The sequence below is a fragment of the Tamandua tetradactyla genome, chromosome 1 (assembly GCF_023851605.1).
Source record: "Tamandua tetradactyla isolate mTamTet1 chromosome 1, mTamTet1.pri, whole genome shotgun sequence".
NCBI lineage: Eukaryota > Metazoa > Chordata > Mammalia > Pilosa > Myrmecophagidae > Tamandua > Tamandua tetradactyla.
Window position 1 is genome coordinate 86769116 of NC_135327.1, and position 26496 is coordinate 86795611.

Below are 26496 nucleotides of genomic sequence, written 5' to 3' on the forward strand. Positions count from 1 at the left end.
ATGTTTAGATCTTTGATCCATTTTGAGTTAACTTTTGTGTAGGGTGTGAGATATGGGTCTTCTTTCATTCTTTTGCATATGGATATCCAGTTCTCTAGGCACCATTTATTGAAGAGACTGTTCTGTCCCAGGTGAGTTGGCTTGACTGCCTTATCAAAGATCAAATGTCCATAGATGAGAGGGTCTATATCTGAGCACTCTATTTGATTCCATTGGTCGATATATCTATCTTTATGCCAATACCATGCTGTTTTGACCACTGTGGCTTCATAATATGCCTTAAAGTCAGGCAGTGCAAGACCTCCAGCTTCGTTTTTTTTCCTCAAGATGTTTTTAGCAATTCGGGGCACCCTGCCCTTCCAGATAAATTTGCTTATTGGTTTTTCTATTTCTGAAAAATAAGTTGTTGGGATTTTGATTGGTATTGCATTGAATCTGTAGATCAATTTAGGTAGGATTGACATCTTAACTATATTTAGTCTTCCAATCCATGAACACGGTATGCCCTTCCATCTGTTTAGGTCTTCTGTGATTTCTTTTAGCAGTTTTTTGTAGTTTTCTTTATATAGGTTTTTTGTCTCTTTAGTTAAATTTATTCCTAGGTATTTTATTCTTTTAGTTGCGATTGTAAATGGGATACGTTTCTTGATTTCCCCCTCCGCTTGTTCATTGCTAGTGTTTAGAAATGCTACAGATTTTTGAATGTTGATCTTGTAACCTGCTACTTTGCTGTACTCATTTATTAGCTCTAGTAGTTTTGTTGTGGATTTTTCCGGGTTTTCGACGTATAGTATCATATCGTCTGCAAACAGTGATAGTTTTACTTCTTCCTTTCCTATTTTGATGCCTTGTATTTCTTTTTCTTGTCTAATTGCTCTGGCTAGAACCTCCAACACGATGTTGAATAATAGTGGTGATAGTGGACATCCTTGTCTTGTTCCTGATCTTACAGGGAAAGTTTTCAGTTTTTCCCCATTGAGGATGATATTAGCTGTGGGTTTTTCATATATTCCCTCTATCATTTTAAGGAAGTTCCCTTGTATTCCTATCCTTTGAAGTGTTTTCAACAGGAAAGGATGTTGAATCTTGTCAAATGCCTTCTCTGCATCAATTGAGATTATCATGTGATTTTTCTGCTTTGATTCGTTGATGTGGTGTATTACATTAATTGATTTTCTTATGTTGAACCATCCTTGCATACCTGGGATGAATCCTACTTGGTCATGATGTATAATTCTTTTAATGTGTTGTTGGATACGCTTTGCTAGAATTTTATTGAGGATTTTTGCATCTATATTCATTAGAGAGATTGGCCTGTAGTTTTCTTTTTTTGTGCTATCTTTGCCTGGTTTTGGTATGAGGGTGATTTTGGCTTCATAGAATGAATTAGGTAGTTTTCCCTCCACTTCGATTTTTTTGAAGAGTTTGAGGAGAATTGGTACTAATTCTTTCTGGAATGTTTGATAGAATTCAGATGTGAAGCCGTCTGGTCCTGGACTTTTCTTTTTAGGAAGCTTTTGAATGACTAATTCAATTTCTTTACTTGTGATTGGTTTGTTGAGGTCATCTATGTCTTCTTGAGTCAAAGTTGGTTGTTCATGTCTTTCCGGGAACCCGTCCATTTCCTCTAAATTGTTGTATTTATTAGCGTAAAGTTGTCCATAGTATCCTGTTATTACCTCCTTTATTTCTGTGAAGTCAGTAGTTATGTCTCCTCTTCCATTTCTGATCTTATTTATTTGCATCCTCTCTCTTCTTCTTTTTGTCAATCTTGATAAGGGCCCATCAGTCTTATTGATTTTCTCATAGAACCAACTTCTGGCCTTGTTGATTTTCTCTATTGTTTTCATGTTTTCAATTTCATTTATTTCTGCTCTAATCTTTGTTATTTCTTTCCTTTTGCTTTCTTTGGGATTAGTTTGCTGTTCTTTATCCAGTTCTTCCAAATGGATAGTTAATTCCTGAATTTTTGCGTTTTCTTCTTTTCTGATATAGGCATTTAGAGCAATAAATTTCCCTCTTAACACTGCCTTTGCTGCGTCCCATAAGTTTTGATATGTTGTGTTTTCATTTTCATTCGCCTCGAGGTATTTGCTAATTTCTCTAGCAATTTCTTCTTTGACCCAGTCGTTGTTTAGGAGTGTGTTGTTGAGCCTCCACGTATTTGTGAATTTTCTGGCACTCCACCTATTATTGATTTCCAACTTCATTCCTTTATGATCCGAGAAAGTGTTGTGTATGATTTCAATATTTTTAAATTTGTTAAGACTTGCTTTGTGACCCAGCATATGGTCTATCTTTGAGAATGATCCATGAGCACTTGAGAAAAAGGTATATCCTGCTGTTGTGGGATGTAATGTCCTATAAATGTCTGTTAAGTCTAGCTCATTTACAGTAATATTCAGATTCTCTATTTCTTTATTGATCCTCTGTCTAGATGTTCTGTCCATTGATGAGAGTGGTGAATTGAAGTCTCCAACTATTATGGTATATGAGTCTATTTCCCTTTTCAGTGTTTGCAGTGTATTCCTCACGTATTTTGGGGCATTCTGGTTCGGTGCGTAAATATTTATGATTGTTATGTCTTCTTGTTTAATTGTTCCTTTTATTAGTATATAGTGTCCTTCTTTGTCTCTTTTAACTGCTTTACATTTGAAGTCTAATTTGTTGGATATTAGTGTAGCCACTCCTGCTCTTTTCTGGTTGTTATTTGCATGAAATATCTTTTCCCAACCTTTCACTTTCAACCTATGTTTATCTTTGGGTCTAAGATGTGTTTCCTGTAGACAGCATATAGAACGATCCTGTTTTTTAATCCATTCTGCCAATCTATGTCTTTTGATTGGGGAATTCAGTCCATTGACATTTAGTGTTATTACTGTTTGGATAATATTTTCCTCTACCATTTTGCCTTTTGTATTATATATATCATATCTGATTTTCCTTCTTTCTACACTCTTCTCCATACCTCTCTCTTCTGTCTTTTTGTATCTGACTCTAGTGCTCCCTTTAGTATTTCTTGCAGAGCTGGTCTCTTGGTCACACATTCTCTCAGTGACTTTTTGTCTGAGAATGTTTTAATTTCTCCCTCATTTTTGAAGGATAATTTTGCTGGATATAGGAGTCTTGGTTGGCAGTTTTTCTCTTTTAGTAATTTAAATATATCATCCCACTGTCTTCTAGCTTCCATGGTTTCTGCTGAGAAATCTACACATAGTCTTATTGGGTTTCCCGTGTATATGATGGATTGTTTTTCTCTTGCTGCTTTCAAGATCCTCTCTTTCTCTTTGACCTCTGACATTCTAACTAGTACGTGTCTTGGAGAACGCCTATTTGGGTCTAATCTCTTTGGGGTGCACTGCACTTCTTGGATCTGTAATTTTAGGTCTTTCATAAGAGTTGGGAAATTTTCAGTGATAATTTCTTCCATTAGTTTTTCTCCTCCTTTTCCCTTCTCTTCTCCTTCTGGGACACCCACAACACGTATATTTGTGCGGTTCATATTGTCCTTGAGTTCCCTGATACCCTGTTCAAATTTTTCCATTCTTTTCCCAATATTTTCTGTTTCTTTTTGGAATTCAGATGTTCCATCCTCCAAATCACTAATTCTATCTTCTGTCTCTTTAAATCTATCATTGTAGGTATCCATTGTTTTTTCCATCTTTTCTACTTTATCCTTACTTCCATAAGTTCTGTGATTTGTTTTTTCAGTTTTTCTATTTCTTCTTTATGTTCAGCCCATGTCCTCTTCATGTCCTCCCTCAGTTTATCGATTTCATTTTTGAAGAGGTTTTCCATTTCTGTTCGTATATTCAGCATTAGTTGTCTCAGCTCTTGTATCTCATTTGAACTATTGGTTTGTTCCTTTGACTGGGCCATATTCTCAGTCTTCTGAGCGTGGACAGTTATCTTCTGCTGCTGGCGTCTGGGCATTTAGTCAGATTTCCCTGGGTGTCGGACCCAACAAGGTTGTAAGATTTTTCTGTGAAATCTCTGGGTTCTGTTTTTCTTATCCTGCCCAGTAGGTGGCGCTCGTGGCACACGTTTGTCTGCGGGTCCCACCAGTGAAAGGTGCTGTGGGTCCTTTAACTTTGGAAAACTCTCGCCATCCGGGAGGCTCGCTAGCCGAAGCGGCTTGGAAGAGTGCCAGCCGGCCCGGGGTCCGAATGCGGGGAGGGTTGCTGGCTGCCGCAGCCCGGGAAAGCACCCGTCCGAATTTCCTAGTCGGCCCGGGGCGCCAGACTTGGTGGGAGGGCGCCAGCCGCAGCGGGCCGCCCGGGAGAGTGCACGTTCCCGGGGAGTCACGGGTTTGGAGGCCCCCCCCCCCCCCCGTCGCCGTTCTCCGCGGCCTGGGGATTTCCGATCTAATTCTCTCAGTTGGTCCGGGGGGCTGCACGTGGTATGGGCGCCAGCCGCCGCGGTTTGAGGGGACCGCCTGTCTAATTCTCCCAGCCGGCCTTGGGAGGGGGAAGGGAGTGACTCCGGCCGCTTGCCGCCCCGCCCGGTGAAGCCCGCGCCCCTCGGCGATCTCACCAGAGCGGGTTCTCTCAGCCAGCCAGCTGTTCCAGAATGGGGTACGCTGTCTTTTTTATCTCTGTCGTGGCTTTGGGAGCTGTTCTGTATCGTTTCTACTCCCCTAGTTGCTGTCCTGGAGGAGAAACTCAGATCCACGCGTCTTACTAAGCCGCCATCTTCTCCGGAAGTCCTGAGTCCTTTAATTTTTGTAGTCAAGTATGTTGATTGCTTTATTTGTGATTTCTTCTATTGCTTTTAAATTAGGAAAGTCCTTTCCCCTCCAAAAACTTGGCAAGTAATCAAATCCAATTTCTTCTAGATTTTCTGTGGTTTAAGTCTCCATACTTCATTTTAGTTCACTTGAAAATTATTTCAATATATGGAACTTGGTGAAGCTTTAAACTCCCTCCTTGCTACTACCAATTTGGTAGTCCCTTTTCCCAGCACCAAATAATAATTTTCAATGCATTATTTGATTATGCATCCTTTAGAATATATTAAAATTCTTATGTTATAGGATCTGTCTATTCCTATATATTTTAAAGATTATTTTATGATTTGATATCATATATATCTTTTATTTCTTGCTTTCTGCATATCATTTTGTCTGAAAGGCAATAAACACAACTGAAAGTTGTAATATGACATTTTGGACTGGAATGAATCTTAGCAGTTACATTAGTTCAGAGTTTTTAACTTATTGAAGAGAAGGGGAGGAAGCATATCAGAATTATATGGGAAAAGGGTATTTTTGGTAACATTTTTAATAATCATCCCTACTTTTTATGTTCTGGGCTCTCCTGTAGGATGAGATAAGACTATGAAACATTTTCTAGGTGATTGTAAGCAGCTTTTTTTTCACCTGACATTTAAAAACTTAAAAATAGGAAGTCCAGCCTTCCTGTTATATAATTGAAGAGTTTCAGAGGAGGCCCAGGAAAGGTTCCACACTTTTTTGAGATTATAGTTCTTATTTAGTGGTAGAAATGGGTGGAGTTCTACTTTCATGGGGATGAAATTTTTCCTAATTGGAAATATTAAGAAAATTTTAAAATGTACATGTTTTGTTCCAGTACTTTTGGGTAGTTTTTAGATTTTCTCAGCGATGCATCATGCTCCCTGGTGTAAATAAATGCCTAGCTTCTTTTTTAAACATTTTTTATTGTAAATTATAACATATATACAAAGCAAAGAAAGAAAAAAGGCAATAATCTTCAAAGCCCACTTTAACAAATACTTAAGAACAGATCCCAGAGTTTGTAATGGGCTACTAGTCCACCATCTCAGATTTTTCCTTCTAGCTGCTTCTAACACTAGAGGCTAGATGGACTATTAATATAATGATTTAGCAGTCATACTTTTTTTCCAGATTATATTTTCTCTGTTATACCTCCTCCTTCTCCCCCTGATTCCTCTCTCAATCCATCGGAACCCTGCACAATGCCTGTTCTAACTTTTTCATATTGAGAAGGGGTGGCAACATAAGGTGACAGAGGAATGTTGTTAATTGATAATCTTGGAGAGGCTGGTCCCTCTGGGTCTCAGAATTTATCTGACCTAGGAACTCTTCAGGAATTACGGGTTCCAGGAAAGCAAACTTAGTACATGCAACATTTTTAAAGTCTCGGTTCAAGCCCAAGGTGTTCTCAAGAGTCAACAGAAGTGGTGCTGATTGGGATTTAGCAAACCAAGGCTGTAAGCACTATCTAATTGAAGCTTGAATAAGAGTTACCTTCAGAACAGCTTCTCGATTCTACGTGATCTCTCTTGGCCTTATTTCATTAGGTATCTTTTAATGCCTCTTTTCCTCCCCTTGCTTTGGAAGGCATTGCTGATCCCCATGGTGCCAGGACCAGACTCATCCCCAGGAGCCATGCCACCAGGGCGACAGACTTTCACCCCTGAATGTCATGTCCCACACACAGTGGGGAGGGCAATGACTTCCCTTGCAGAATTGGGCTTAGAAAGATGCCTAGTTTTTTATAGAAATTGTATATAATACTTCTTTGCTCCAATGGTGTGATTCTCCCTCTTCATTTGCTCACTAATTGACTTCCTTTTTATAAATAGTAGTAACATATGACAAAACTTGCCATTTTAACCATTTTTAAGTGTGCAATTCAGTGGCATTAATTGCATTTACAGTGTTGTGCAGTCATCACTACCATCCATTACTAAAACTTTGTCCTTACTCCAAATGGAAACTCTGTATCCAGCAAGCGGTAATTCTCCAATTCTACCTCCCTCCAGCCCCTGGTAGCTTATCTACTTTCTGCTTCTATTCTAGATACTTCATATAATTGGAATCATAAAATATTGTGCTTTTATATCTGGTTTATTTCACTTACATAATAATTGACATCTTTTTAAAGGAATAGCAGGATTAAGGTTCTTTTGGGACTTATCAAGAGCTGAGAAGAAGAAACTCTAATGGGGGCTTCTCTGCTGTTCTTTAGAGAAGGCTTAGAAAATAGGAGTAGGAACTGTATCAGGAAGTAGAAGGATCAGTTGAGGATAGGGAGCCATTGTATGATTACCATTCCTTCTCAAGGGTAAGTTCAGGTAATATGTAGAGGAATAGGCCGCAGCATCAAGTTTCTTTAAGTGTAGTCTGTTGGTAAGTTTTAGCTAAAAACTTTTCTAAATTGGCTCTTTATAATTTTATTGCTAATTGTATGTTAAATAAATAGTCTTTAGAATATGAAATTAAAGTAGCTTGGATAGACCAAACTAATGTCAGCTAAAAGTGAAATTCAAGTAATATGAGTAACAAATTCACAAATTCTGCTTTATTTATATATTTATCTCTGTAGTTGTCTTTGGTTTTTGTGAATTTCTACAAATCTTTCACTACACACTTTGAAGTTATGTTTAGAAGTAGGGATGGGGTAGTAAAACTAAAAATCGTAACATTACTGAGCACCAAGTAACAAACCTATGATTGGCTCTATTTTACAGATGAGGAAACTGAGGCATAGAGTTATGAAGTGTGACCTTCCCCAGGTTTTATTGACTTAAGTTTTTTTACTTTAACAAATTGTGTGTGAACACATTCTCCTAATCTTGGCTCTTTGAAGATTATATTACAGGTCTTTGTAAAAAAAATTTTATTTTACAGCTAATACTGCTATATTTTAAATAGTTTTTTTTGTTACTAATATAAGATATCATTTGGCTAGTGCCCCCATTCCTCAAAATATTTTTTCGTGGAGTTTAATTTAGGGCTTTGGTTAATAGTTCTTGAGGAGAATGTACTTAAAATGAAAGTATTTTTGGACTCTGTTGAAATGAGAAGATAAATAGTTTGCCACACATTTTGTGGATGGTGTGCTTTATTTTTCCATTAAATTTAGGCTTATTATGTGTTAGTATTTTGAATACTTGGGGCTAGGGTTATATTATATAAGCCATAGTGTTTTATTTGTAGAATGCTGAAAATGTTATTTTTCTTTTCAGTAAGATTTAACACATTTTGTCAGTGGATGATTTGTAGTTTGGAAATTTCAGAGAACTGCTTTCAACTTTTAGAACATTAACATACTTTATTTCTTTATACTCTAGAAATGTAGACAACGAATTTCCTGGGCAGGCTGTTCCAGCTGGATTCCCAGTGTATCCTGCTTTCAGCCCACTGCAGATGCTGTGGTGGCAACAGATGTATGCTCATCAGTATTATATGCAATAGTAAGTTAATTTGAGTTCATTTTTAGTTACTCATTATGTTATTTTCCTTTTCTTCCTTAGTAAATTGGTTTGGGACTTCATTTGCTAGTGAATTTTAATTGGCTATTTAAAATTAGTATGAATTGGGCAGGCCAAGGTGGTTCAGCAGGCAGAGTTCTCACCTGCCATGCCGGAGGCCCAGATTCGATTCCCGGTGCCTGCCCGTGCAAAAAAAAATAAGTTAATTAATTAAATAAAATTAGCATGAAAAGGAATTCATACATGTCTCAACAGATACTTTATTCTAAAGTATTTGGCTAAAGGAAGAAGCCAGTTCACATCAACTAAGCCTAGTCTTGTCAACTCCCTTTCCCCTAATTATATTTAGCAATATTCAGCATTATTTAGTATAATATTTTGTATATTTAAGGTGAGAAAATTTAGGAAAGTGTCACTGGAAGGCAGAAAATCTACATGAAGAGATAGGAGACTGAATGAAAAAGAAATGGAATAATCAATCACGTGTCAGAGAGGCTCAGATCTACGTATGACTAGCATGCTTACTGCACTGTCATATTTTAGAAATTCTTGATTCTGATGAACCTGGAACATTCTTAGCACTGAGTGCAGTTTCTCTACCTTTATTCTTCTGGACTTTCATTAGAGGTCTGCATTTGACATTGGCTTAAACATAAGCTAAATCCTGACACCTGAACAGGGACTTGAATCCTGGACCTTCAGATTAAAAGTCTGATGCTCTACTGACTGAGCTATCCAGGCTTCTTATGTGTTCATTTAATGTGTACTAACTTTTCTTTAATGTTCTCCTCTCCTTATTTCTTTGAGTCTGTTAGTCTCCTTATTCTTTTTTTTTCTATCGTTCTGACCATTCTTTTTTGTCCTTTGGTATACTCATTTTCCTCCTTCTTTCCTTTAAAGGAAGTTAGATAGACATTTGTATATTTACTAGGCATCTCATGCACTCAGTCTGGCAGGGAAGACAGGATTCAGTCCAGGGTCATTCCCCTTGGATTTATCTCTTTCCCAGCCTTAGTTGTTAGCTATCTGTGGATGACTCCCAAATTTTTATCTCCTGTTGTACTTCATCCTGTGTCTTCACTAAATTCTTGGAAGATTTCCAAAGGGATGTTTGTGTTTACTCCAAGTTCAGTCTGTCAAAAATTTGGCTCTCCAATGGTTAAGTGCATTCTCCTTCCTGACTTTTTTGCTGTTTCTCTTCTTAATTATCACCCAAGAGCTGAATCTTCATTAGCCTTCATTCTGGCTTCTATTATTCCTGAACCCACTAATTTATTAAGATTGTGTCTCTGTCTGCCCTTTATATCCTGCTTTCAATGTTTTGTTCAGATCTTTTCTTATTTTAGCCTTGCTTTACTGGAATAGCTCATCCTTCTTTAAGGCTCTTTACTAAATTTCATCTTGTATACTACTGACAGGTCAACTTTCTTAACACAGATTTGGGTCGATCATTCCCCATCCCCCAAAATATTCAATCGCTCTCTTGCCTCCTATGTGAAGTTTGCACCCTCAGCCTCCCTGCAGACTTTTCCCCATAAAGCTTCACCTGCTTTATGAACCTCTTATCCTAACGTTCTTTCATAACCCCTTGGCCCTAGGCAGGCTGTTTGTACGTTATAAGGTGCTGCGGTAATAGTTATTTGAGTGACCACTGTGTGCTCAGTACTGTGCTAGGAGCTTTACATCCCTTGTCTCATTTATAAAGCTCATGAGAACTCTGGGGGTTTTATCAGGGCTTACTGCTAAACAATATATGTACATTATTTAACTTCTGAGCTTTAAGTTCTCACCTTTAAAATGAAATAACTCACCTATGTATTAAATTATCCATGAAATAGGAAGTGTTTTGAAAATTAAAAAGCCTTATGTAGATACAAGGTATTAGCGTAATATTAACATATTACAAATAGGCTTTTGTATTTGAGAATTTTTTTTTTAATCTATTACCTTGATTTTAAAATTTTTCGTTGTAGGAAAACTAAATATATAAAAATGTTGAGACACTTAGTAAAATAACTCCTATTTACACATCACCCTGCTCCAGCATTTATCAATTTATGGACAAATTTGTTAGAACTTTCCTCCATCTGCTGGATACTTTTTTTTAACATTTTTTATTTGAAATATAAATATGAATATCTTGTTAATTTTTATTTTGGTGAATATTTCAGTCAAGCTGCAGTTGCTCAGTCCACATCAAATGCCAACCCAGCTCAGCCTACTACTTCACAGCCTCTAAATATGGCACATGTTCCTGGAGAAGAACCAGCACCTGTTCCAAACATAGTGGCCCAAGAAAATCGACCCATGAATGAGAATGTTCAGATGAATGCACAGGGAGGTCCAGTGCTTAACGAAGAAGACTTCAATCGAGACTGGCTTGACTGGATGTACACGTTTTCACGAGCTGCAATTCTCCTTAGCATTGTATACTTCTATTCTTCTTTTAGTCGGTTTATCATGGTAATGGGAGCCATGCTACTGGTTTATTTGTGAGTGATGTTCACTATTTGTAGTTTCTGTTATTTACTTTCTAAAACTGTTGAGCACTGCATCTGGCTTATTGTATCAGTTAGGGAATGTTGAGTTAAGGAATGTGAATGCTAAGCTTCACATAATTAGCATATTTCTGATGCTAAAACCATGGCACAGGTTATGTTGAATAGAATGGTTATCAGAATTGTTTAGAAGCAAATTTTTTCTTTTGCATTTTTATATAAATTATAAATTCAGTTAGACACACCCTGTTAATTATTTAGAACTTGAGGAAATGTATAGTACACTCCTGCATAAGGCTGTCCTTTTAAAATTGGAGTTATCAATACTAAGTCCTATGGGTATATAGGTTAGGTTTTTCGTAAGTAGGCTAACTTTTCCTTGCCTCTTCTCCCCAAGAGGCAAATAAATAAGATGAATTTCATTTTGAAAATTATCAAAAAGAGGATTTTATCAGTCCTAGTATGGCTTAATGTGTAGCATAAGGCTAGTGAAGCCCATGGTAGACTTTTAAACTTTAATTGTTCTTTGTTCTACTATTACTGCTTTGAGACAGGTAGTTTCCTGGCCTGAAGTGAGTGATTTGGTCTTTTCATTCATTATAGTCTATTTTTCTCTTGTATAAAACTAATGTTTTATAATCTTACAAATAAAACAAGGGGGATTTCTTTTCTTTTCTCTTTATTTTATTGAACAGACACCAAGCTGGATGGTTTCCTTTTAGGCAAGAAGGAGGTCAGCAACAGGCTCCCAACAATAATGTGGAAGTTAACGATGGACAAAATGTAAACAATCTAGAACTTGAAGAAATGGTATGTTAATTGAGTTCTTGTTCATTTTTGATATGGGTGCTTCTTCAGGACTTTATGGGACCAAAATAATGAAAGAATCACAGCTGTTCTATAAGTATTTATGGAATGGTACATGAAGAAAAGCTAAAATATAAATTGTGGTGGTTTTATCCTGGAGAATTTAAAATACAATATTAAGTCAGTCATATACTAAAATTAAATGGGGAGGATTAGCATTATTCTTTCTGAAACTAGCCAAAAAAAGTTATGCACATGTTGAGAATTTACTGTATTATATTGATGGTTGTTCCCTTTGAATCTGAACAGCAAGGGATTTATCATTTTTTAACTTAACAAAGATTTATGACTAGAAATGTACCACTTCCTTATTACATACTCATATTCCTTTTTTCAACTGAAGAAACACTTAAACACTCTTTTGTCATGAGGTAATACCTAGCAGTTCAAATAACTTCTTATGTTCTTGTTTTGTTTTGAAAGGAGCGTATTATGGATGATGGGCTTGAAGAAGAGAGTGGAGAAGATGCAGGAGAAGATACCAATGCAATTCAAAGGCCTGGATTAATGGCTTCAGCTTGGTCTTTTATCACCACCTTCTTTACTTCACTAATACCAGAGGGGCCTCCCCAGGTTGCCAATTAGACCTGAAAAACTGTGCCAGCTGCAGAGGAGGGTTCGATTTTAGGAAAGTGTTTTAAATAACAGTGCAATTTCAAAAAAATTTATAACTTTCTTTTGATCATCATGTATAGAGGTGTTTTTTTCTTTAAGCTTCTCATGCATATGAATATTTTAAGCACAAATGGACTACTAAATGTGTGATTTTTTTTTTTTTTTTTTAGGATCCTAACAGAATATAGAGTAACAATATTGGTCTTCCAAGTTTTTTTCATTTCAATTATGTACATTGTACCCAGACAGACCTGTTTGTGCGCCTTATTTCTTCAAAGAGCTGCTTCAACATATAAATGTCTATAGCTATTAGCCCAGCCCTTAAGTGTATAATTTGAATAAATATATCTATTTTCTGTGAATTATCCTGAAACTTTTAAACAGAATGACCTCATAGTTTTTAATAAAAAATATTATTTACTTAAAATGTGCTAGTAGCATCTTGCCCAGCCATAAAGCAATAAACTTCTCAATAATCTTAATTTTGAAATTTGAATAAATAATGGAAACTTTCTATTTTAAGGGCATGAATCCCATCAATTGGAATTATTATCTTAAGAAAAAAGGCAGCTCTTCAATGGAATTAACAGTGATAAAAAAAATGTTTGATACAGGAAGTACTTTTATAAATTAAGATATGTTGGAAATCATACCCTGTAATTTTTTAAATAAAAGGTCAATTATGTAAACTGTCTGATGGGGATATTTGTTCACACTCTTCAATAATATGCCCATTTCATGTAAAAATTATATAAATTTCACTGGCTTTGGAAGGGTTACTGTCTTCAAGTTCATTTTCACTTCTCTCCATTCCAGATGGATGCCTTCTATTTCTCAGGTGGTCTGAAACCTTAGTAGTTTATTTAAAAATATCTGTGAGGGCGGGCCAAGGTGGCTCAGCAGGCAAGAATGCTTGCCTGCTGGGTTTGATTCCCGGTGCCTGCCCATGTAAAAAAATATATATTTATCTGTGAAAGCTGATTTAATATTTCATAAGAAAAAAGTAAGTTTCTAATAGGGTAGCTAATTAATATAAAACAAATGTGGATAGGAGAACTTAATTTATCTCATATGAAGAGGTATTATAAATTTTGAGTATGGTACTGGCACAGGGATATATAATCAGGTAATAGAATAGAAGATTAAGGAAACTTATCCATAAGTTGTTTAATGATATAAGTAACATTTCAGGAAATAACTTTGAAAAGTAAAATTAAGTTTCTGTTTATACAAAAACAAATTGTAGTTGGCATCATGATCAGATATGTACAATAAAGCCATTGAAATAAAATTATAGGTGAATGTTTATGTATAATATTGGGATGAAAAAAATACCTTGGCAGAATTCCTAGATGAAAAGGTTGCTATGTATGTAATGTTTTGACATACATAGTGAAAAGGGAAAAAAGATGGAAAAGATAATAAATGAAATCTTAATTTTGGTAAGGAAAGACAAACACTCTGTAGGAAATGGTAAAGGACACAAACAGGGGCAAGCATGGAAAAATGTATTTTGTAGAAGTTAAAACTATCAAATTGGTAAATTAAAAGTGCTCAGGGAAAAGTAAAGCTACTGGGAGCTATAAAATAGTCTATAACTTTTCTGGAAAGCAAGTATCAGATTTTCCAAACATGCACAGAATCAGTCAGTTTCATCCTATTGCTCCTAGAATGAAGATTAGCTTCTTTAATGTGGTTAAAAGTTCAGGCCCTTGCCTCATCTCAGACTGTGCTCTCCCTTTATACCTTTGTTGAAGCTAGTCTTGTCTTCCAATTCTAGCATTCTTTCCAGCCCCAGAACTTTTACAGCTGCTGTCTTTTGCTTGGAGCCTAGTCCTTTCTTTCTTTGTCTCATTAAGGTTTACTGATCATTCTTCAGATCTCATGGTAATTGTCAGTTCCTAAGGGAAGCTTTTCCCAGGTAGTGCCACTTACTTCTTTGCACTTAGCACCATTACAGTTTACATTTATTACCTTATTTGTCTCTCAGAATATAAGGGCTCTGAGGGTGGTGAGTATATTTTTGCTGTTCTAGAAGAATGCTGTATATTTAGTTCAGTTATGAATGAGTGCTTGAAAAATATGCATACCCTTGAACCTTGTATGTGTGAAATTTTTCTGTCAAGGTATTCATTGCATTGTTATAATAAGGAAAAATTAGAACTGACAGATATTCCATAGGGTAAGCTTATATATTGAAATACTACATATGTAGCCATTAAAAGTGATACAGAAATATAACTGAAAGTCACAGTATATTGAAAAGTGCAGTATGTCCTCAGTTTTATATATGGTTATATGCAGAGACTGGAAGAATATACATTTGAAATGTTAGCATTTGGAAGGTGGTAGATTGATATTTTTTTTCTACTTATCTGTTTTTAATGTTTTTTTTCCTAGAGGAAAAATTTTGTGTCTGTCTTAAGTTACTTTTATAAAGAGATAAAAAATAATAGTTAAGTAGCATTCATAAGGTTCAAATCCCTACCTCCCATTAATCTTAACAGGTAGCTACTTAATATCTAACATTTTTAGTGCATAATAACTTTTGTTGAATATCAAGAGGCAAAATATAAATTGAAATAATCTGGAATTCTTGATATTACCAGACTATTAAAATATTGGAAATAGATGTAGAAAAATTGTCAGTTTCTTCACCAGCTAAGCTAAGGCTGGAAGTAGATGTATATTTTAAGGCTGGATATATTTTAATTTCTAATAAAATAACCTTATAAGTTAGCTGTTGGGGTCCCTGATTTAGGATGTTTTTTCCAGAGTTGGAGCAGTCATTGCATACAGAAGGAGGGCCTGAATTTTCACCTGGGGACTAAATAAACCATCAGAGCTGGAAGAAATGTTTCATGGATCAGATCCTAAGTGGGGGATGGGATGAGGCGAGTAAAAATGCAGAGATAATTGAGATTGATCAGTCTTTTCTTCTATTATCTGGAGGCAGGAAAAATTAGAGCCCTAGAATTCATAGAGAGAAGCAGCATTGTGCAGGACACCCCTCTGGAATAAATGGGCCGGTTCGGCATCCTCACGGGGTCCTAAGGAACAAGATGCTAGTTATAGATCCCTTTGTGAAGGGGTGTGGCTGAGGGTTCCAGGAATATTGGAATTGCTGCCCACTTTTAACTGTTTTTCCCTACAGTGTTAATTTCCTTGTGTTATGCTCATTTTCAGTTAGTCTTTGCAAAAACTACAGTCAGTGTCACCTCTACCCACCATTCAGCAGTTTTGTTCACTTTTTGTTCACAGGGTACAGGTTACTAGCAAGTGCCACTTGGGGAGATGAACCAGCAGGCCCAATCGAATCTCCCAGGAAAGGTTCAGTAGTTGAGATCACATTCCAAATCCTAATGGAATTTTGCAGAACTAACAATACAATTTTATTAGTGTATCTTGATACAATTAGATCTTAGAGTCTGTCTTATACCACTTACTTAACAATGAGGTGAAAATTGCCACTGGGACCGTATGATTGAAACTCGAAAATTGGCCTCTTTTCTTATTAATTTGGAAAGCCAAATTGGTCAGTGGTGATGGTGGATTCAGATGTATGGTGATACTCCATCTGATTCTATCAATCCATCCATCTAATGATTCATCTTTTTCCCTGCCAGCATTGGCCCAGGTATGATAATTTATTTTATCTTCCCCTGGAAAGAGACTGATCCAAGGGGGAGGCATGCAGTTTATGAAGAGCTTATCAGAATTATAGATGGCCTCTACAGAAGAGATGGCTGCTTTTTCTCTGGGGTTTTTAAACTGGGATGGTTAAAGTTTGAGACTGCCACGATCATCTTTCTATACATGAAGAAAGCCCATAAGAGAGAGAGAATTAGGCCAACACAGAGAGGTAAACATCCCGGAGATGGAGACCAGAAGAGGATCCTGATAACATCATCTGAACATCTGTATCCAGCTACGGGTAATGTGGTCCCATCCATCCTTGCAGGTATGTGAGCCAACTGAGAGTCCTGATACAACCTTCCAAACGCATCCCTATTCCCCAGGGGCAACCACTATCAATGGCTTTGTTTTTTAATTATTTTGTGCTTAGCCTTATATGTTTATATTACTCTCACATATTTAGACGTTTTTGATTGATCGACATTTGACAGTAGCTATTATATTCCTCCTACTTGAAAGATGGCAACTCATTCAACTGTCCTCCTCCTTGATATTTGTTGTATTGATTTTAGGACTTGGGATAGTTACCTTTATTCCTTTAATATACTATACTTAAATCTCTTTTATTTGTTTATTTATTTATTTTTGCATAGGCAGGCACCACTAATCAAACCTGGGTCTCTGGCATGGCAGGTGAGAATTCTGCCACTGAACCACCATTGCACCACCCTTAAATCTCTTGATAAATTTTAGGATGTATCTGTTAACTCTTTGCTATAAAAGATGAAGAAATATGTACATTTATCTTTCCTCCTCTGTGTTACCTTCCATTTAAATTAGTTATATTATTTTTTTTTACTATCAAAGTTTATATCAATTATAGTATGTCCTGTAAGTATAATTAAATATTTTATGCTTTGTCCTAAAACTATTTTTATTGCTTGGTTCTAAAACTTGAAAATCATGATTATGTAGCAATTATTCCCTATAGAATCAAGGATATCTAATCCTATGTTATTTAAATTTTGCCAAGACAAATATTCCAGGTGTTCCAGTCTAGTCTACCATCTTTTAATTTCTTTCTAGCTTTACTAGTGGATATGAATTTTCTCCTTGATTTTCAAGTATAAAAAAAATCACATTTATTTTTCTAAATGAAATAAATGCTGCTCTGAGTCCCTTTGTGTCAGGATGGATAAGAAAATCAGAATATTCACTGGAACTCCCTTTCTCATTTTATGCATTCATGCAAAAATTCTGGGTTTGTGCTGGCTGTAACCACAGGAGGTCCAGTCTTTGCTCCATTAAGTTTATACTTAGAAGATTAGCATTTTTTAATAAATGGTAGCTATTATTAATAATATTTCTTACTGATCTTGACAAAAGGGGACTTAGAGCCAGCATTTATTTCATTTATAAAAGTAAATGTGTACGCTTTGGCAGCACATATCCGAAAATTAGAATGATTTAGAGAAAATTAGCATGGCCCCTGCGTGACAATGATACGCACATTCATGAAGTGTTCCATATTGTTTCCTGTAACACATAAAACTCAGAGCTGGAGTTCTGCAGCTCTGAGAGTCAAACTTGCTACATATGGTATTAGTTAAAGTAACTGAGAAAGAGATGAGCCTTCAATTAGAGATAAAAATGAAGCTGATCTGTCCATGTGGGAGACCTGGGTTCAATTCCCGGACCATACACCCCCAAAAATTAAAATTAAAAAAACAACCACAAAGCTGTTCTGGCTGGAACTCAGGTAAATCAGAATATAGGATAAAAGATGATAGTGTATGTACTCTAGAGCGTCACCTATGTATGAGACCAAAGCAGAGAGGTTTATTGTAACTAGAACCTAAATTTTCTGTAACACAATCTCAATCAACATGTCTGGTTAGCTCATTTAAACAGGAACGAGGTCTTGTAATTCTGTATAGCTTAATGTAATGCCCTTGGTGGACTGATAATTAAAAAGTATTGGTAGAGTCCCTTAAGGGACTGAAGAAAAAAAGTAGGGAACTATTAAACTTTCCCATCTGGGAGACCGCTAGTACCCTATCAAACATTGGGAATTCCCAAGAAAACAGGCCAAGCCCTTGATTTTGACGCCTCCCCTTATGAAACTTATTTGTGTAGTGAAGAAGCTAAGACTGCCTATAACGAGGCTTAAGAGTTGCTTCCAGGAAACTTCTGTTGCTCAGGTGTGGTCTCTCTCTCCTTCTAAGCCCAACTCTGCAAGGAAAATCAGTACCTTTTCTCCCTACATGGGACGTGACATTTGGGGTGAAAATCATCTTGTTAATGTGGAGCATGGCTCCCAGGGACGAGTCTGGCTCTGGCAATGGGGGATCCTCAGGGCCTTCTTGACCAAAGTGGGGAGAAGAAGTGTGACAAAATAAGGCATCAGTGGCTAAAAGAATTCAAATAGAGTTGAGAGGCTCTTTTGGAGGCTGCTTTTAATGCAAGCTTCATTAGATATTGCTAATTGCCTTGGTTTGCCAACCCCCAACCAGCATCATTCTTGTTAGCTTTTTTGTTGTTGTTAACTCTTAAGGACACCTAGGGCTCTAACTGAGATTCTATAAAAAGTTTCATGCACTAAGTTTCCTTTCTTGAAACTATAATCTCCAGAGGGTTCCTAGGCCAGATAAATCTTGAAACTCAGAGGGATCAGCCTCTCCAAGACTATCAACTAATTACCTCCCCCTATATTACCAACACCCCTTCTGTTTTAGTTTGCTAAAGCTGCTGGAATGCAATATACAAAAAATGGATTGGCTTTTATAAAGGGGGTTTTTAAGTTACAAGTTTACAGTTCTAATGCCATAAAAATACCCAAACTAAGGCATCCAGAGACAGATACCTTGATTCAAAAAAAGCCAGTGGCATCCAGAACACCTCTCTCAGCTGGAAAGGCACATGGTTAACATCTGCTGTTCCTTGGTTCTGGTTTCAAACATCTTCCCTGGGGGTGTTTTCTTTCTACATCTCCAGACATCTCTGACATTTTTCTCTGTGTCGGCTCTGGGGTTTTTCCAAAATAGTTCCCCCTTAAAGAACCCAGTAAGCAGATTAAGACCGACCTGAATAGGTGGAGACACATGTCCATGGAAACACCTAATCAAAAGATCCCACCCACAGTTGGGTGGGTCATGTCTCCATGGAAACAACCTAATCAAAATGTCCCACGTTAGGTCTGCCGCCACAAGATTGATGTAGGAAAAAGACATGACATTTCTGGGATACATGACAGTTCAAACCAGCACACCTTAATATGAAAAAGTTAGAATGGGGTATTCTCTAAAGATCCCTATAGATTGAGATCAAAGGAGAAGGAGAAGTTTTAACAGAGAAAATGGGATTTAACAAATGAGTATAACTGCTTAATCACTATATTAATATTTCATTTAGCCTCCAGTGTTTTGGAGCAGGTAGAAGCAAAAATCTGAAATAATGGAATGGTAACCTATAACAAATTCAGAATCTGTTCTGTAACTACTTTTTAAAATGTACTTTGAAAATTATTGCTTTTTCTTTTTTCTGTGTATATGTTATATTTCACAATAAAAAATGTCATAAAAATAAAATAGTGTAAAGGCAAACAGAGGGAGCCAAGGCAAAAGTTCTTTTTCTCTCTGCACTGTTGGATGCAGAATTTCACACTTCATTATCAAATGATCAGCCAACTGAAGATACCTTCAACTCATCAAGACAAAAGAAAAAGTAGGCTGAAGCAGTCTTAAAGTGGAAAATCAGTCTAGAGATGGGAAATAAAAAAAGTAGGACAAACAAATTAAAAGGCAAGAGGATGAAACAACTCCAAAGATACCAAGAATCAAAAAAACAAATGGACTAACTATGAAAGTTTAAAGACAGAAGTTATACTGATTTTTTAAATCCAGTTAAGTGCTGGCATGGGTTTGACTAACAAAGGGAAATATGAGGGAGCTTTTTGTGGTGATGGAATTGTTCTGTGTCTTGATTGAGGTGGTTGGTGGTTACATGAATCATCCAAATGAAAAAATGGCATAGACACACACATTATACCAAAGTGAATTTCCTGGCTTTGATACAGTACTATAATTATGTCAAATGTAACCATTGGGGGAAACTGGTTGAAGGGTATTTGGAACTTCTCTGTAGTATCTTCGCAACTTCATGTGCATTTATAACTATTTCAAAATAAAAAGTTACAAACAAACGGGTGGGGGAGACACCACTTATAATATTATGAAACAAAGAATGAAATGAATAGAAAGCGTGTGTGTGTGTGTGTGCATGCGCTCGTATGCCAGGCAAATGCCAAACAAAAAGCAAAAGGATGCTGAGGTAGCTATGCTAATATCAAGTATCATATGCACATGGCAAAATTCACCCTTTAAAGGATTCAGTTGGATGAATTTTGAGAAATGTATACAATCATGTCACCGCCACAGTGGAAACGTAGAACATTTCCATCCCACCCCCACTCCCCCAAATTTCCTTGTGCCCTTTGGCAGTCAACCTCCCCTTCACGCCCCCATCAGTGCTGATCAGATTTCTGTCCCTTTTCCAGAATGCTATATAAGTGTACTCTCACAGTATGTAAACTTGTGTGTTTCGCGTCTACATAGATTCCTGTAACCACCACCTCAATCGAGACACAGAACAAATCCATCAACGTAAAGAACTCCCTCACGTTACCCTTTGTTAGAAGGCACCTAGTATAATAATGCCTTTCAGATTCATCCGTTCTGTGGCGGTTTGTTCTTTCTTATTGCTCAGACCAGATAGATTTTAAGTGAAAAATAATTTTGAAAGGATAGAGAGAATTTTTATATAAGGATAAAACATTCACGTTACAAGAAAGACATGACTCCGAATTTGCATTGTGTGCCCAATAAAATAACCTTGAAATACATATAGCAGAAATTCATAGATAGATTTTATGGGCCTTCCTGTGAGTGCTAGCGCCTGATCTTCTCTATTAACCCATCACTGTCTCCACTGCATCTAAATTGGGCCACCATGGTTGTTCATTCAAATTCTGCCCTAAGGTGAAACAACAACAGCCACTCTGCCCAAACGCTCTTTTCCCAGATGCCTAAATCTTTACCTTCTTCAAATCTTTGCTTAAATATCATCTTCTCAATGACCCCTCTCTACTGCCCTGTTTAATACTGCAAACTGTATTCTGCATAATTATATGAGCTAATGTTAAGAATATTTTCAGAAAGAACCGATCCACAATGTTAAACCCTGTGCATAGATCAGGTAGACATCTGTGGCTCAGGTTTCGACAGAATGGTAGGAGTGGAAGCCAGACTGATGTGAACTGGAAATAAGCATGAAATAAGGATGGCATTTCCAAAGAGTAGTGAGAGCAACATTTTCATTATGCTTTCAGTAAGTTACGTGTTCATAATAATTTCATGTAAATTAATACATAATGTGAATTATAACTGATGTCTAATAAATTAATGTGTAATTTATCTCTGAAATAAAGTAAATGTTATACATCTCATCCTTTTGAATACTACTACTACATCTCTCATGTTTCACCCTAAATATACACATGTAGATACATACAACTCCCTCTATATTCAAATACTTTGAGTCTGGTGCCTCTTTGACCAGCTCCAAGCCTGAGTTAGCTTCCTGGGTCATTACCAAGTTGTGGCAGGCAGAAGAGGGCCACGGGGCAGCCTTTCTGAACTTCAGAAAACACTTTAGTGTTTTAAGTGCTTTTCAAGTATTAACTTATTTAACCCTCACAACCACCCCATGAGGTAGATACGATTGTCATTTCCATTTTACAGATAGAAGAACCAGTATGTGTCAGAGCTGGTGTTCAAAGCGAGACAATCTGGTTCCAAAGTCCCTGAGCTTAATCACTAAACTCTGTGGCCTCCAGATTTTACTGTTTGTGTGCCTTTTCTAGGGATAAACATTGTCATACCTATTATGAACTCTCACTTCAGTTTCCACAGATCCAGATTGTCAGGAAAATCCTCTGTGCACAGTAGGTAGAGAGGAAGGTGAAAAGGAATGCATGTTAACTGAGGGCCTATTACGAACCCAGTACTCATGTCGGTGTTTTATGACGATGTTAAATGTAGATGTTATTAACCCCACTTTAAATATGAGAAAAATTAGGTTCAATACATACTAATGTATTTGAATACATTAGTCAAGTAGATACTCAAGGCCCATTGAGTAAGAGCAGAGCAGGGATTCTCTCCTGGTTCATCTGACTCCAATCCGCCTTTCCAAAAAGGCCCACTGGTTTGGCACACCATGAGATTAGAATCAGTTTCTTAAATCTTGGCATATTGCTTCTTTAAAGTTGCCAGCTTCTACTAAATTATTAGTTATTCCCCCATAGAAGTGACTGGAGAGGCAGGGAGAGCATTGTTGTACTTCATTATTTTAAACACTAGATGGTAGTATCACACCACACGTCTTTCCTCCTGTGGCCTTTAATGGATGGTTACTTCAGAGTTTAGGAGGAGGTACTACTTGACCATAGTGTGAAAAATCAAAGGAAGAAGGATGCTCTCAGTTGGGCCTTATGTTCTGGCCCTTGATGCTGAAATTGGTAAGGCTAGAGACTGTCCTCTTTAGCTGATTTTAGGGCTTGTGTTTCAGTTTTCTAAAGCTGCTGGAATGTAATATACCAGAAATGGATTGGCTTTATAAACGGAATTTATTAAGTTACAATTCTTAGGCTGTGAAAATGTCCAAATTAAAGCATCAACAAGAGGATACCTTCACTCAAGAAAGGCTGATCGAGTCTGGGATTGCTCTGTCACATGGAAAAGCACATGATGTCCATTGTCCTTTTCTCCAAGCTTCTGATTTCACACGGCTCTTTCAGCATCTCCAAGCACCTGTATCTGTCGCTCTCTTTTTGGCTCTCAGCTCTCTGTTTCTCCGTGAGTTCTTTTAAGGTCTCCAGTAAGTAATTGGGCAGGGCTATATATCCACAGAAATAATCTAACCAAAATGTTCCACCCAAAATTGAGTGGGTCACATCTCTGTGGAAACAACTCAATCAAAAGATCCCATCCAAACAATTGGTCCGCTCAGAAGTTTGAAATAGAATTAAAAACCATTGCTTTTCTGGGGTGTATAACAGTTTCAAACCAGAAAAACTTGCAATAACCATAGCTTGGGCTTGTGTTCAGCCAGAGCTTGAACTCCCGGCTTTACAATGCCCTGGCGAGTGGACGTACTTACTCACAGTGGGGCTACCCTATCTCAGAGGCTCCTGTGAATGAAGCGAGGTATCTAAGATTTCTGGGGATGTGCTTGTCTCTAGCACCATGGTAGATACTCAAGAGACTGTAGATTTAACCATTCAGTTAGTCTCTAATCCTAGTAGAATCTAATTGCTGCTTCTGCCCAGCCACTTTCCCACCCTTCTTTTGCCCGTTTTGGGACTCGCCCAGTGTTACAGAGTCACTTAGGATTAGAATCCATATCAAGGCTATTCTCTGATGTCCTGGCAACTAATTGAAGAGCTCCCTTTAATAAAACTGGGGAGACTGTCACAAATTCAATAAGTTTAAATGTTTTACTTTAACTCTTCAAAAGTATCAAGGTCATGAAAGACCAAAAAAGACTGAAGAACTTTCCCATATCGGTGGAAACAAGGTAACATGACAACTCACTGCAGTGTGGGATCCTGGATCAAAATGAGCACATTAGTGGGACAACTGGTGAAATAAATAAATAAACAGTATTTATTGCTTCAATGTTAATATCTTGGTTTTGATCAGTGTACCTTGGCGATGTGAAACTGTTACTATTTGGGGAAGTTGGGTGAAAGGTGTTAGGGAATTCTTTGCACATTTGTGTAACTTTTTTTGTCAGTCTGAAGTTATGTCAAAATTGAAAGTTAAAAAAGAAATAGAATGATAAAACGTTACCTTAACATTATCATGAAATGTTTCAAACATTCAGAAAAATACAGAAAATAAACAATCTTTTATACAATAAGTGAATCAAGAGTGCTGTGGGGGCACCAGAAAGAAGTGAAGTGGTTCCTAGAAATGTCAAAACACTTTTGTCTCTCTGTCTTCCCATGCACCAAGTTGGCTCTTGATGGTTAAATCAGACAATTTATTTTTCAGGCAAAGGCAGTTTTAATTTTTAAGAGCTTCCTCTTTAGGACAAATTAGCAGAAAATCCATTGACAAAGCCATAGTATTTGCATAATGAGATAGCACCTCATTCCTTATGCTCTACTTAGCAATTCTCTTGGGAGATTTTTTTTTTCAGTCTTCATCTTTTATTTCAGGGATTTAATCATTACTGTCTAAAACTAAGACACTTAGATAAACATGGCCTGAATTGCTTAATGTTTCTTTTGACCTTTTTCTTTAACTTGGTTTTTGAAAAGAATTTTTTTTTTTATTTTAGAAGAGTTTAGGTTTGCAGAAAAATTGCAAAGACAGACCGAGAGTTCCCATAAACCCCTTACCCAGTTTCCCCTATTATTAGCTGTTGGCATTAATATTGTCTATTTGTTGCAATTAAAATTCCAATATTGTTACATTATCATTAATTAATGCCTATGTTTTATTCAAATTTCCTTACTGTTTTTACTAATAGCTGAATAGTTTCCCCTTAAAAGGCATTGTTCAAATCCTAACCCCGGTCCCATGAATGTAAACTTATTTGGATATGGGCTTTGAAGACGCGATTAGTTAAGATGAGACCACAGTGAACCTTAATCTAAAATAGCTGGTATACTTAGAAGACAAGGAAATTTTGACATAGACAGACGGAAACTGGGGAGCAGGTTATATGAAGATGTAAGAAACAGAGATTGGGGTAATGTATCTACAAATAAGGAACACCAGGAAGGGGTGGCACACAGAGGCCAGGACAGGCAAGGAAGTGTTCTTCCCCAAAGCCTTCAGAGGAAGCATGGCTCCTCCAATACCTTGATTCTGGACTTCTAGTCTCCAAACTGTGTGAGAGAACAAATTTCTGTTGTTTTAAGCCGCTTAATCTGTGGTACCTTGCTATGGCAGACCTAGGAAAGTAAGAGTTCTTTTTCTATTTCAGGATGCCAGTCAGGATACCACATTACATTCAGTTGTCATGTCTCCACAGGCTCCTCTTGGCTGTGACAGTTTTTCAGTTTCCTTCCTTTGATGACCTTGATTGTTTTGAGGACTACAGGTCAGGAATTTGTAGAATAGCTCTCCACTGGTATTTGTCTGATGTTTTTCTCATGGTTAGACTGGGGTTATGGGTTTTGGGGTCATGGGTTTTGGGAGGAAGACCACAAAGGTAGATTGCCATTTTCATCACCCCATATCAAGAGTACATGCTATCAACACGACTTACCACTGGTGAGCTGACCTTATGACCTTGATAACATGGCTGAGAAGATAGTATTTGTCAGGTTTCTCCACTGTAAAGTTACTCTTTTTTAACTCTCTTTGGAAGAAAATCACTACACAGAGTCCACAGTTATGGAATGGGGAGTTATATTTCACCTCCTGGAAGGCAGAGTATCTACATAAATTATTTGGAATTCTGTGCAGGAGATTTGTCTCTTCTCCAGCACTTATACATATATTATATTTATATATATTTATTATATTATATATATTTATGTCAGTATGGATCTATGGATATTTGTTTTACATTCTGGGTTAAAATCCAATGCTACTTATTTTGCTGCTCAAATTGTTCCAGCTATCACTTTTGGGAGCTCTTTCAGTTGTCTCCTATGTCCTTTCAACATACCCCCATCATTGTGGATATTTTTCTTTAGCAATTTCCTTCCTTTCTGGTGTAACCAGATGCTCCAGGCACAGACCCCAGATTCCTGCCCCAGTCCTAGAATCAGTCATTTGTCTAAGGAGCTCTTGGGAGATATTTACTTCCTTGATAATGGTGAAGATTTTCTCTTAAGGAATGGATAAACAAAATGTGGTGTATACATACAGTGGAATAGTATTCAGCCATGAAAGGAATGAAGTTGTGATACATCTTACAACATGGATGAAACTTGAAATATTATGCCAAGTAAAATGTCAGACACAAAAGGCAAATTTTGTATGATTCCACTTGTGTTAGGGTTCTCTATTGAGACAGAACCAACAGGAGATATCTGTAAATATGAAATTTATAAAAGTGTCTCATGCAACAGTGGGATGCAAGAGTCCAAAATCCATAAGGCAGACTGTGAGACTAGCAACAAATGAAAGGTCTCAAGGAACTCCACAGAAGAGGCTCACTGGCTGAAGAAGCAGTGAAAATTCTCTCTTCTCTCTTAAAAGTCTTAAACTGATTGGATCAAATCCACCCGATTGGATTCTCTCATTTGTGGAAGACGCACCCTCAGTTGATCGTAGGTGTAATCAGTCACAGATGCAATCAACTGATGATTTAATAAACCAACCTTCAGGTTTACCAACCAGCTACAAAATAGCCTTGCAGTAGTGGTCAGGCCAGTGCTTGCCTGACCAGACAACTGGGCACCATCACCTGGCCAAGTTGACGCCTGAATCTAACCATCACGCCACTGATGTGAAATATTAGAAAAGGGAAATTCATAGAGACCAAAAGTAGAGTACAGGTTACCAGGGACTGGGGAGAGGGAATAATGGGAGTTATCGCTTAATGGGTACAGAGTTTCTGTTTGGGGTGATTGAAAAGTTTT

At 37.1% G+C, this 26496-nt stretch overlaps 1 protein-coding gene and 2 non-coding genes across 6 annotated transcripts in view; 2 read left to right on the forward strand and 1 right to left on the reverse strand.

The window, feature by feature from the left end:
* The window catches only part of HERPUD2 (HERPUD family member 2), a 112374-nt gene extending 98886 nt beyond the window's left edge, over positions 1-13488 (forward strand). For all 4 annotated transcript variants that reach the window (XM_077119940.1, XM_077119950.1, XM_077119959.1 and 1 more), the window contains 4 exons: positions 8077-8199; positions 10389-10709; positions 11411-11525; positions 12006-13488. In XM_077119940.1, the coding sequence (XP_076976055.1) occupies positions 8077-8199; positions 10389-10709; positions 11411-11525; positions 12006-12167 (721 nt within the window). In that variant the 3' untranslated portion in view covers positions 12168-13488. The remainder of the gene's footprint in view (positions 1-8076; positions 8200-10388; positions 10710-11410; positions 11526-12005) is intronic.
* Positions 8886-8958, reverse strand: TRNAK-UUU (transfer RNA lysine (anticodon UUU)). The gene has a single exon. It is a non-coding gene; the product is annotated as a tRNA-Lys (tRNA).
* A 3774-nt stretch (positions 13489-17262) lies between the features above and the next one.
* Positions 17263-17367, forward strand: LOC143653525 (U6 spliceosomal RNA). Its single transcript, XR_013161347.1, has one exon. It is a non-coding gene; the product is annotated as a U6 spliceosomal RNA (small nuclear RNA).
* Positions 17368-26496: the final 9129 nt, after the last annotated feature.